Source organism: Apostichopus japonicus, chromosome 13, assembly GCF_037975245.1.
Source record: "Apostichopus japonicus isolate 1M-3 chromosome 13, ASM3797524v1, whole genome shotgun sequence".
In the NCBI taxonomy this organism is placed as follows: domain Eukaryota; kingdom Metazoa; phylum Echinodermata; class Holothuroidea; order Aspidochirotida; family Stichopodidae; genus Apostichopus; species Apostichopus japonicus.
This window is the reverse complement of record NC_092573.1, coordinates 18,613,282-18,625,557: the sequence shown is the minus strand read 5'-3', so window position 1 is coordinate 18,625,557 and position 12,276 is coordinate 18,613,282. Positions and strand designations below refer to the sequence as shown.

At 35.6% G+C, this 12,276-nt stretch overlaps 1 protein-coding gene across 1 annotated transcript in view; it reads left to right on the top strand.

The window, feature by feature from the left end:
* The window catches only part of LOC139978464 (uncharacterized), a 179,363-nt gene that overhangs the window by 14,491 nt on the left and 152,596 nt on the right, over positions 1 to 12,276 (top strand). The window contains exons 12-14 of the mRNA XM_071988719.1: positions 5,406 to 5,568; positions 6,260 to 6,407; positions 11,083 to 11,199. Coding sequence (XP_071844820.1) covers positions 5,406 to 5,568; positions 6,260 to 6,407; positions 11,083 to 11,199 — 428 coding nt within the window. The remainder of the gene's footprint in view (positions 1 to 5,405; positions 5,569 to 6,259; positions 6,408 to 11,082; positions 11,200 to 12,276) is intronic.

The window sequence follows — 12,276 nt, the reverse complement described above, 5'->3', positions numbered from 1 at the left end:
TCTTGCTTTTTGTAGTAGTTGTTCCAAACCCCTGCCTCATTTCCCACAGGCAATCATTGTGAAAATTATGCAAAGGATAAAATTTCTTATGTTCTAATGCAACAACTAAGATTTAGGTATACAGTCAGTTGTCGATGAACTTTTGATCTGGGAATTGAGTTTCTTTGATGATCACAGTTTTGATACTGCATAATTGTGGATTCGCAAACTGTGCTGGTTTGTGATGAAATCAGAAATAAATATGAACGCCTCCAGTGTTTTATGTGGAATAAAGTTAGTTCTTTAAGAGTGATCCCCCCCCCCCCCGCCACCTTCATTGTCAGTCGGTGTAAAGTGTTCTGTCCGGGGATTTTTACATACATTTACAGAGGAATTAGAGAAATCTTCCATGCCCAGGACTCCCTTCCATAAATGTTCACACCCCTTAATTATCTTTTTCAAAATATCTGCTTTGTTTAATCCTTTGTTTCATGAAAGAATGTTGTGTGTTAATTAGATTAGATGTCTTGTCTTGTTAGAATAACAGATATTGTGCTTCCAAAAGGATACGCTTAGAGTAAAAGCTTGAGCTTGGCTAACTGTCTTGTACGTCATAAGATATGTAAGAGTCAGATATGAGATACAGGTATGAGTTACATGTATGAGATACAGGTATGAGAGTCAAGTATGAGATACAGGTATGAGTTAAATGTATGAGATACAGGTATGAGAGTCAAGTATGAGATACAGGTATGGGAGTCAGGTATGATTCAGATGCGAGAGATAGGAATGTTGTGTGTTAATTAGATTAGATGTCTTGTCTTGTTAGAATAACAGATATTGTGCTTCCAAAGGGATACGCTTAGAGTAAAAGCTTGAGCTTGGCTAACTGTCTTGTACGTCATAAGATATGTAAGAGTCAGATATGAAATACAGGTATGAGTTACATGTATGAGATACAGGTATGAGAGTCAAGTATGAGATACAGGTATGAGTTAAATGTATGAGATACAGGTATGAGAGTCAGGTATGAGATACAGGTATGAGAGTCAGGTATGAGATACAGGTATGAGAGTCAGGTATGAGATACAGGTATGAGAGTCAAGTGTGAGATACAGGTATGGGAGTCAGGTATGATTCAGATGCGAGAGATAGGAATGAAAAACAGGTATGAGAGTCAGATATGAGAGTCAGGTATGAGAGTCAGGTATGAGAGTCAAATATCAGAGTCACGATATGAGAGTGCAGTTCATAATTGATCTGGTATTGCATTGCAAAGTTTTATGGAAAATAGGCAAATTACTATCCAAGTGCAAAGATGTATCACAGTCTTGTACACTGGGACAGTAGTATTTTCAAGACACAAAGTTTTCAAAGCTGCTACACTAAATTTTAACACTGTAGTCAGGAGAGTCAGTATATATGTGAGTTAGACATGAGAGTCTGGTATGTGAGTCAGGCATGAGAGTCTGGTATGTGAGTCAGGCATGAGAGTCTGGTATGTGAGTCAGGCATGAGAGTCTAGTATGTGAGTCAGGCATGAGAGTCTGGTATGTGAGTCAGGCATGAGTCAGATAGGGAGAGTCAGTCAAATGTCATGATATGAGAACCAAGATATGAGAACCAAGATATGAGAACCAAGATATCCATATCAGGTACGACAGTCACAATATACGTGTCAGATGAGTCAGTATATGGGAGTCAGGTACCAGAACCAAGTCAGATATGAGAGTCTAGTTGTGAAGTCAGATATGGAAGTCACACTATGAAAGTTATGAGATGCAGGTGTGAGAGTCAAAATATGAGAGTCAGGTATGAGAGTCAAACATGAGTCATCTTATAAATGTTACAACCTGGATAATAGAAAAATCAGATACAAAATCAAGTAAATCATGGTTGTATCTGTCTGCATCACTTAACCTGCCCCCTGAACTGTTCCTTTGCATACCGTCAGTTGTAGAATGTGCCTGTTATTGCAAGTTCTACTTTCAAATGCTATGCAGGTACATATGCATCTAAGGTAATGGGATGAGATTCCTTGTATGTTACACTCGAGCATTCGGTTTCAATCCCAATTAACAGATTTGGCTCATCTAAGAAAAATTCTTCATTACTGATAGAAAAGATCATTTGGAAGGATTATAAAAACCTGTAACCTAGAGGTAGAGATAAATCAGGGCTTCATAGCATTGTTGTCAGCATTAGTTACCTATGGTAACACAAAACGTAAACAGCAGAAGTTTCAGAAATATGAACCGACCAGGAATCTTGAACTTTGAACACTTTGAAGGGGCATGTCTCTTGAAACCTTTCGTCCGATTTTGAAGAAAGTGATTTTGCTCTCACTTTGTGAATTATTTCTAGCACAAGAAGAAAATTAATTTTTCAACAGTCGTTGTTGACCAAGTTAACTTTGCCAGGTGACGTGAAAATGTTGACACCTAAAACTTGTTTCTTAATTTGTTATCATTTTAGGGATATTTTTGGAAAATTTATTTTCTTTTTCACCTAAAGACAGTAGTCTTTTCCTTTTCTTGTGTTTCTTCCTTCTCCCCGATTCATTCCAAGTCGGTAACCGCTTTTATAATTGTACCTAGCTGCTTGCTAATTGACAGTAATTTTATTCAGACAACCAAAATTATTCTTTAGGCAGGTGTTTGCTTAAGTATCTGAAAGTCTATCTCGTCGAAAAACCTACACATGTACATACGGACGGAAATTATTTTTGCAATAAAAAAAATATAGAAAAGTACCTGAAAATGCCAAAAAAAAAATGTAATCACATTCTCCCCCCCCCTTTTTTTTTTCTTGTGGGAGAAATTTGTCTTTCTTATCTGCAGTATTTGGCAGCCGCCCAAAAACTCATAAAATCTGTGATCAAATTACGGATGCCAGAGGCTTGAGTAATGAAAGAAAAATCAATTATGGTGAAAAGTGAATTTGATGGAGAGATTCCCAAGGAGGCAAGAGGCCAATTAAAGGTGACCTGTGGTTCAGCAAAAAAACTGTTTAGGTTGCTCATGGCAGATGTTCCGTGGAGCGACGTTATTTATAGAGATTTCCACTTTGAATTGACATTTCATGATATAAAGGCAGCAGGGCTAAAAGCTCGTGGGAAAACTTTACGGAAAAGGGACTGTGTCTGCGGTATTGATTCAGAGATATTTGGCTTTTTTTCTTCCGTGCTGTTACCTCTTTGTTATGTATTTATTTATTTTAGCAGAAGAATACTTTATTTTCTTTTGATATAGTTTCTGTCTGAACAATTAGAAAGATTTGATAAATATATTTGATTTTAATGTGTTCATCTTTTTTTTCGATATAGTAAAATTTTCAACAAAAGAAAACATGACTGGTATGATGGTATCGTAATCACTTTCTTGCCTAACTGGACATTGACTTGATATGTTCATTTTTGTTTTGAGCTTTTTAGGATTCCACACTTTATAGCTTGCCTTCAGACCTTCCTGTATTGAATTATTATTCCTATCTTTGTCGTAGACTCTCTCGATATGTTCTCCTTTAAATGAAAGGAGCATATTGAGTTTAAGTATCACCCCAAAGTGATGCCTGCATACCATTAATTGTGCTCCTTATGCTACTCCAAACATGTACCAATGATTTTTTGCACGAAAAACGTCTTGAATCTTACAAAATTTAGCAAAAAGGATCAACATTTTGGTCAGCAAAATGGGCTAATTATCCAATGATATGCCACGCCTATAAACGTTCTCTCTATTACATATGCATGAAGGTTGCCTCAGTACTGCGCAATCTCTGTGCACATAACTGTGAAATTTCTGGATTATTGACCGTTCCATATACTGTACCAGTGTGCGAACCATATATATGTACACAGTACAGTGCAATATAGTCCTATACGAACGCCATAAAATGAGCTTGCATAATGCGTTGAAAATCAGTTTATTTAGCAACATGATTGGTCAATTTGAACACAGCCTGTTAAATTGAAATTCTGATAAAATTAGCGAAATTATGGAACGTACCATGGATTATATCGAAGGCCTAATGCCTTAGCACCGTAGAGTAAGTCTAGTTTATTATGCATTGTATTTATACGCCTTGCATTTGCCATGATTGATTTGTTTCATGAACGTCTAAAACACCAACTAACGTTACTCGTTAGTAATACACTAATGGTATGTACCTATGATTTGTCTGCGTTAGGCTTGCTAGCTCATTGTTGTTAACGAAATCTTCAATACGCGTAATGAATATTTGTATATGTCTATTAAGAGCTTATTTTTCTTGTTTTTGGAGGTTTTGATTGGCAGTTGTCATTACCTGGAAAGGAAATTGCTAAAACGCATGGCTCAGTAACATTTAGTAGTATAGGCCTACTACATCAGTGTAAAATGAGTGAAACAGGCAGTTTGTAATATTGTCTGACGTCACTTGATAATGATGATTTGATTGGTTGATTTAAATATGAATAAGAAAGGTGTGGTTTGCATGCAAAATTGTTTGGGCCAACAGTATTGTCAATTTGTATGTAAAGGTTCATTATTTGTTAACTAGGGTTCGCTGATTAAAAATTCTATAACAGAAATCTCTTTTTCATTCATGGAATGCTAATAATTTGAGATATATATGCAATATGGACCTTTAAGAGGAAATGCTTTATTATTACCTATAAATATTATTTTAAATATTGGTTGATTTTTTTACAATGATCATTTAGGGCCTTTTTAACATTGCAAATTTTGGATAATATAATGCCATCAACTGACAGGAGGGTTAAAAGGTCATTAATATTTACCCCAGTTTTGCTAAAAGTTTTCAAAAAGTATTGTCTGAGAGGCTGTAATCATTGGAATTATTCATGGACATTGATGAGTATTTAAATAGTCAACTCAATATCTGAGTGTTGGTGAATACTTTTAAAGTGGCGGTAAGATGTTTGTTGAAGTTTGAGCACGGGTGACCATTATGTGACCTCCTAGCATATTGGCAGACAATACTGAAGCCCTTCATTAAGGCTATATGATGCTCTCCATAAAGGCTATATGATGCTCTCCATAAAGGCTATATGATGCTCTCCATAAAGGCTATATGATGCCCTTCATAAAGGCTATATGATGCTCTTCACAAAGGCTATATGATGCCCTTCATAAAGGCTATAAAAAGATATTTGGAGGTGGGTTTTATTAGGTAGAAGTTTGACAGTGTAGTCTTGTGCATGAATGATGGTTATAATTTTTTCAGTTACTGTTCATCAATATGCCTAGATTGATTTCTAAAACTTCTTTTGTTTCAATTAAAATGATCCTATAACTAGTATTAGCTGTTATGCATATGTTCCTATACTGCAATCTTCACTTTCAGTAGCTTTTCTGTACAATGTTACTGTTCCATTTTTTTGGGGGGCATTTTGATTGAAGCTTCTTTCTCTCTGTTTGCTTCAGCACCAGCGAATGCCTGTCACGGTCGCATTCCGATTCCGGTACCGGTGAAGTCTGCAGAAATAATGTCTACGAGTCGGGTCTTCATGTATCCAGAGCTGCTCCCAATAACTGGCTTTCCCTTCAAGCAACCCAGGAAAGTGTTTTTCTCAAAGGCGGAGGACAAGTAAGTCCTGACTTTTAGAACAAACACATTAATGTGGTCTTTGTTCCGATAGAAGTGTGGTCCAATTTAAGGCATGCTGAGGGGATATGCAAATCAATCTGTGACATCACCTTAAGGAACGTGTTAATGTAGAGATCGATTGTTCCTTGCAGTGAGTGAGTCCTTTGTTTGAGAGTCCTTTGCAATGAGTCCCTCCCAGTGAGTACCCCAAACCTGTGCTATTCTAGCATAGTAACCTGTACTCATCCACATAGATTTGTACTCCTACTCGTGCACAGGGTACTTTAGAAATCTAGCAGAGATACAAGTACAAGAGCGAGTACTCAAACTTGTACTCGTTATCACGTTGTTGTACTCACACTACAGTTTGAATTTGGTCCCCTATGGCAATTCCCATGCCATCCTTGCAATGATGTCATACTGTCCACAATGTTTTGAAGTTATAGAACTACTGTATATACTGCTGGAAGTATTTCTATGATGTCTTTATAGTACATTGCTTTGCAAGTTACATAGCAGCTCTCCCAGAACCGTCCTATTGATTTATGTAGTTCATTGAATTGTAAGTGGTTGAATTGTTTGATGGTTTCACTGCGAGACTAAGATTAAGGTCTGCTTTAAAAATTGTCTCATTTTTTATTATGATTATTATATTTTACTATCATAATTTTCTAAAAAAAATTTCTTACAGTTTATTGGTGTTAGGTCTAGACCAGTTTGAGGATTTTGACCACCCAGAGGCTCTGGTTGTAGAACATATGCTCCCTACCAAGACGGCCCAACAGCTGAAACATCACATCAAGAACAGCACGAAGAAAGGACTATCAAACGTCATTACGGTAGGTCTTTTTGACTTGTCCAACTATCTCAAGTCGGATGTAAAGAATAGTTGTAATTATAACGTAAACGGTTCTGGTGACAAACCAACATTACAAGCGCTCTCTCTCGAAAAATATGTTCAAAAATCTTTGTTGATGTTAGGTGACCATAGGACCCACCAGGTTTCAACCTTTTAAAGTCTTTCTAAGTTTTTAACTTTTTCTACCGAGTTAAAAGTATCGTCATGATTTTAGCCTTTGCTTTCGTTGGACGTTGACATTGCAAGATTAGGAAGACAAATTGCACTTAATATGCTACATTGGTTGTGAACTATATTTGTGCTGAGGGAAGATGCAGCAGTGGTTTAGTCCAGATTCTTCTATTTTGGAGAGATAATGTGCTGTAGGAGAACATATCTTAGCCCCTTCTTTCATACTGTGTACTTTGACAAGGATATCACTCCAGAAGATACTTTAGCAACAATTGATGTTGGTATTTTGTTGATTTTTTTTTAAGCCCAAGTTTTCATAGTTAAAACTACTGGTAGTATAAGTGACATTTTAGTGGTGTGTTTTAGCACCATATATTATTATTTATTATTATTATACAAAATTTCTATAGCGCCTTATCCAATCAGAAATTGCTCTAAGGCGCTTTACAGAAAAATACATACAAACATGATATACAAATATATAAATCGATAATGTAAGGTATAAAAAGGGTAGAAAATTTGTACAATCTGACAATAAATTGTATAAAAAAAAAAAACTGCAAATGGGAAATTGAAAATTATACAAACAAATTCTTAAAATTTAAAATATATATAAATGTGAAAAATTTTAAATTTTAAAAGCGCTATAAATGCAAAATATATGCCAGGTGAGGCAGAATAGGCGGTGAGGGTGACCAATGGGAGGGTTGATGGGATGATTGAATAACAAATTGGGGGCAAGTAAGACAACAAGGACCACCTTACTTAATGTAGCTTACATTATTTACAACAGAAATTTCAGGTTATCTCGGCAAGAATTCTTGAAACATCCTGTTTGATTGAGAACAAGTCCAAAAACATCTGGTAGTGCTTGGATTGCTTTCATACTCTTTGCTTGCTCTAGTTTGTCCATTTTTCTATGATTCTTTGGTAATTTTCGCTATGAGGTAATTGTCAGCAGTTTATTTTATTTGCAATTGTATTAGCTCTGTTCAGCTGGCATATATATATATATAACAGATGATGATATAAGGCATTTCACATACTGTATAACGTAATGTGGGATGTCATGTACTGTCAAACATATGTAACATTTAACTTTGACATATATGTTACATTTCATTTATTTGTTTCCACATTCAAAATATATTACACAATAATAGAAGAAAATGTATGTGACAAGTGGAGGAGGTCTGAGAAAGCCGAGGCTCTTACGAAGCAGACCCCCCGTACAAAGACAATAAGAAAAGAAAAAAAAAAGAAACAATGCATGCAATAAAACAAAGGTTGAACACACAAATAAACCATGTAACTGTACGTAGTAATATTTAATCTCAGGAATTTGCATTTGCTATGCAGATATATGTATAGTTGAGTCAAGAGGACAATGAATTAACACAAAAATTGCTGGCTTTGAATTATCCCTTTCTTAATCTTTCAGGGAATTATTTATCCAGCTGTCGTATCACAAAATACTATGCAAAGTGAACAAATTGCTGTGCAGAATCTTAGCCGTTTTTTTTTTCCACACAGTAACCATATGTATTTTATGTGAGACAAAGTTTAGTCTTCAATTTTGCTAAACAAACTTGAAATACTAAAGTACTCTTGACAGTATGTAACAGTCTCTCTGACACTTTAGGAGCAGCTGTTTGTCAAGATTTGATTAATTTTGTGACATTTCACAGTCATGGTAACATAAACAGAGCAAGACAGTGAAATTTAGTTACAATCCAAAGCCAGTGTTCCGTTTTTGTTTCATTCTATCTTCCATGTTAAGAATATTTGTAACACGGCTTGTAGAAAAGTTCAAAAGCAATATATATATATCAATTTGAAATTTTGACGTTTCTTCGAAAAGGTATTATATTAAATTACATTAGAAAAAGTGCTTCATTTTAATGATCAACCGATTCAGCTGCCGTTGTCTAATATTCAACTGGTATTAACTCAGTTGTTAGGCTGGATTCTTGGAACTGATTTATAGCAATGTTTACAGAGCTGTCAGACCTATATTTGCTGTGACTAAAAAGCACACTTCATTAGTTACAAATTAACTTATGCTTTTTGCATGGTCAAAATTTGAACTAAATGCCAACAGGCCTCAATTTAAAAAGCAAGTATAAAATTTTAATCCCAAAAAGTCATAAGATTAGAATTTGTTTTCTTTGTCCTATCCTCTCTTTTGTTTTTGAAAAGTCTCATATTTGGAAGGTGAATCTCAATCAATTATTGATAAAGTATTATATAATGAAGGAGCGATGAAAGATTGTGGAAAATTGAAGGGAAACCACCTCTAGGAGTTGTAAGTAGACCCAGCAGAATAGCCTATGAGTCAAACCACCTCTAGGAGGTATAAGTAGACCCAGCAGAATAGCATATTCGTCAAACCACCTCTAGGAGGTGTAAGTAGACCCAGCAGAATAGCCTATGGGTTAAACCACCTCTAGGAGGTGTAAGTGGACCCAGCAGAATAGCCTATGGGTTAAACCACCTCTAGGAGGTGTAAGTAGACCCAGCAGAATAGCCTATGGGTTAAATAGCCTATGGGTTAAATAGCCTATGGGTTAAACCACCTCTAGGAGGTGTAAGTAGACCCAGCAGAATAGCCTATGAGCTCGGCCCGACATCAAAGGAACGATAGGGACAGCACAGCTAGTTGTTTTGACGACGGCAGTGATTTGCGCTTGGCACAGTTAGTTAAAACCTTGAGTTGTGACAGGAAATGTCATGTTAGATTTAAAAACCCCTATTTGGTGGACCAAACATCAGGTGTTCCATGAGACACTGAAATCAGAGTTAGAAAGAGATAATTCACATGCCAAGTTTGCTTTGAAGCTTAAAACAACTTTGAAATGTCAGAAAAACATGTACACCAAGAAACTTCAAGTTCACCAGTTTAGTCTCAAGTCTACAACTTAAACACTAAATACGTGTGTATTTCATCAATTTTTTTTTCTTCAAGATCGCTTGTAAACTTATTTGTATCCTACGCCGATTAAAGAAATTGACCTCAGTTGCACAAAATGATGGGCTCACGTTAAATCCAATAAAACATTGACAGTGTAGGATACTGTTGTGTTTTTAATTCACTCACACACCCATCTTAGAAAAACTCCAGAAAGTATAAATTGATCATGATAAACCGGCTTTACCGTATCTCCTAGTTATTTATAGATCAAGAATTGTCTCAAAATGTTGCCAAAGATAATCAGGAAAATCTGGCAAATCATGTCTCTTTATGATTAATTATTTTTGTGTTGTTTATAAGTTGTTACCCGTTAATCTTTCTAATTTCTGTGTCTCAGAGTTCATTAAGCACGTATTGTTTAGATTAACTTTGCAATTTCTGCAGCTTAGCTTCTAGGAGAAATTGATCATTTAGCAACCTCTGAAATTAGATAAGAAAGTGCTCGAATACTTCTTTCTTTCTAGTGTTTTTTTACTAATGGCAGTAATTTGCAGATTTCCGGGAGCCCGATCGGTGATTTGTAGTGCTCTTATGATTTCATTCTACTAATTTATTTACTCGATTCTTTCCTATCATTCTTGTTTCTTAATCTATCCCGTGGCAGAAAGGAAAACAACATTTATGAAGTTAATTGACGTATTTAATGTACTTCCTTGGGAAAAAAAAATTAGCTAAAGCGTGGAAATTTGAGAATGACTGTTTGCAGCACTTACTAGTGAATCTGATAATTATAGAAAGAAAAGGAGAAGGGGAAAAAAAGGTAAAAGAAGAGTACTCATGGTCCTATTTAAAAGGTTTTCTTTAATGAGAAAAGTACATTAGGAACTCATTTTTCAAATGTTTGTTGACGAAGTTTGGAAGTTTGTGCTCTTCCACGTCAGACAAATACTGTTAGAACTTTTTAGACGGCTGAAGTGGTACTTGATGGCAATGTCATGCACTTGTTTGGAAGAAAATATCCATTATGGTGTTGGTCTTCCTCTAGGCCTGAGTGGTTAGTAGGGGAATAAAATCGATTGCTTTGTATTCGTTGGGAAGGGACTATATCTCAACAGAACTAACGGAACGTGAAAATTCTTCTTCATGTTTTGCACATATATATACAGTATATTGTAATTTATGATGAAAATGATACGAAAACTGTCTTTGTTCCCAAACAATATTTTGGAATCAAAACGGAATCCTTTATAACTCCCTAATCAGTTTTTATATGATGAATATTTAAAATAAAGATTCTAGGAGGGTGGGTGTCTTAGTTTGATCAATTGCAGACTTACTTTTGGAATTTTCAGTGTTATTTTGAGTAATTTTTGAGTATTAATGTTCAGTAGGTTTCGGTAGAAACGATGACAAAGTCATAGACAAACAGCATTTGGCTACATCTAGTGATCTAATACAGTTGGAATAAAAAATACTTTTCCAACTCGACATTTAATCTTCTTGTTTTGCCTTTGGTATTTCCACCGAAAATTTTTGACGAAATCTTTCCTCTCTCTTTCTTCGTCATATTTAGGATTACAAAAATCTGAATAAACTTCCAAAGCTGAAGAGGACTTGCAGATTTGTAAAAAGAGGGAAAGAGAAAGCCCCAGTTTATCAGATGATGTCGCCGAAACCAGCTTGGCTCGAGGTGAGTGAGATCCTAATAAATTTAATCATGTGGCACTTTTGAAGGTTACTTTTGTAATATAAAAATTAACAACACTGTTAGGAGTTCTTTAAGGGGGTGTGGGGGGCACAGTGGTGGGTGGGGGTAAGTGAATGAGGGTAATGTACTGAATACCAAAGACACATCAACTGTCCAAAGGTCAAGAGTAATAAAAAAAGAAACTATATATTTGTATATATATATATATATATATATATATATATATATATATATATATATATATATATATATATATATATATATATATATATATACCCCGAAAAGGTATTGAGACTTGTTTCAAGTTGCATATCAAAGTGACTAGAAAGTGTAGAAAAAGTGAAAGAATATTGTGAATTTCCTCAAGTGTCTTTTACAAAAGATGTCCTACCAAAAGTCTGACCGGTTTTTCCCCTAGTGTAACCAATTGTACACCAGTAAGCCAGGCACTGTATGATTAGTCATATATGATTCATTAAGAATTAACCCCACATATGTGAATACCCCTAGCCTACTGAAAGCAGTGGTGACTACTGTCCAAAGCTCTGCTTAAACCAAAGCATCAGGGCAGAAACCTCTTGGCTTGGTCCAAATTAAGACCCAAACTTCAAACTCATACCTGGACTTGTGTAAAGAAAGTAAGCCTCTTGTTTGCTTTGGCCAACGAGGACCAAACCCTTCACCCTACAACTTGGCAATTTAATAAAACTTTATTCCTTTCGTATTTGTCACGTTTCATTTCCTAAGAAGTGTCTACGGTTTGCACCCACATAACAGAACGTTAGATAGTGGCACTGCCTACCCCAAACTTTATGTGTGTCCATGTGTTGAAACATAAATACATTAAAAAAAACATTAAAGAAAAGGAAATTATCAGTTGTCCAATTGTTTCCATCCAGTGCAATGCTGTTAGGAATGTTGCTCATACCAGGCACAGCTCTACTTGCAAGTTTAAATTGCTGGTGCTGGGGTGGGGGGCAGGGGAGGGAGTGATGGTGCTTGGGTGGTGAACCACTGTGTATTTTTACTTTTCATAAATTTTGAATAATATCATAATAA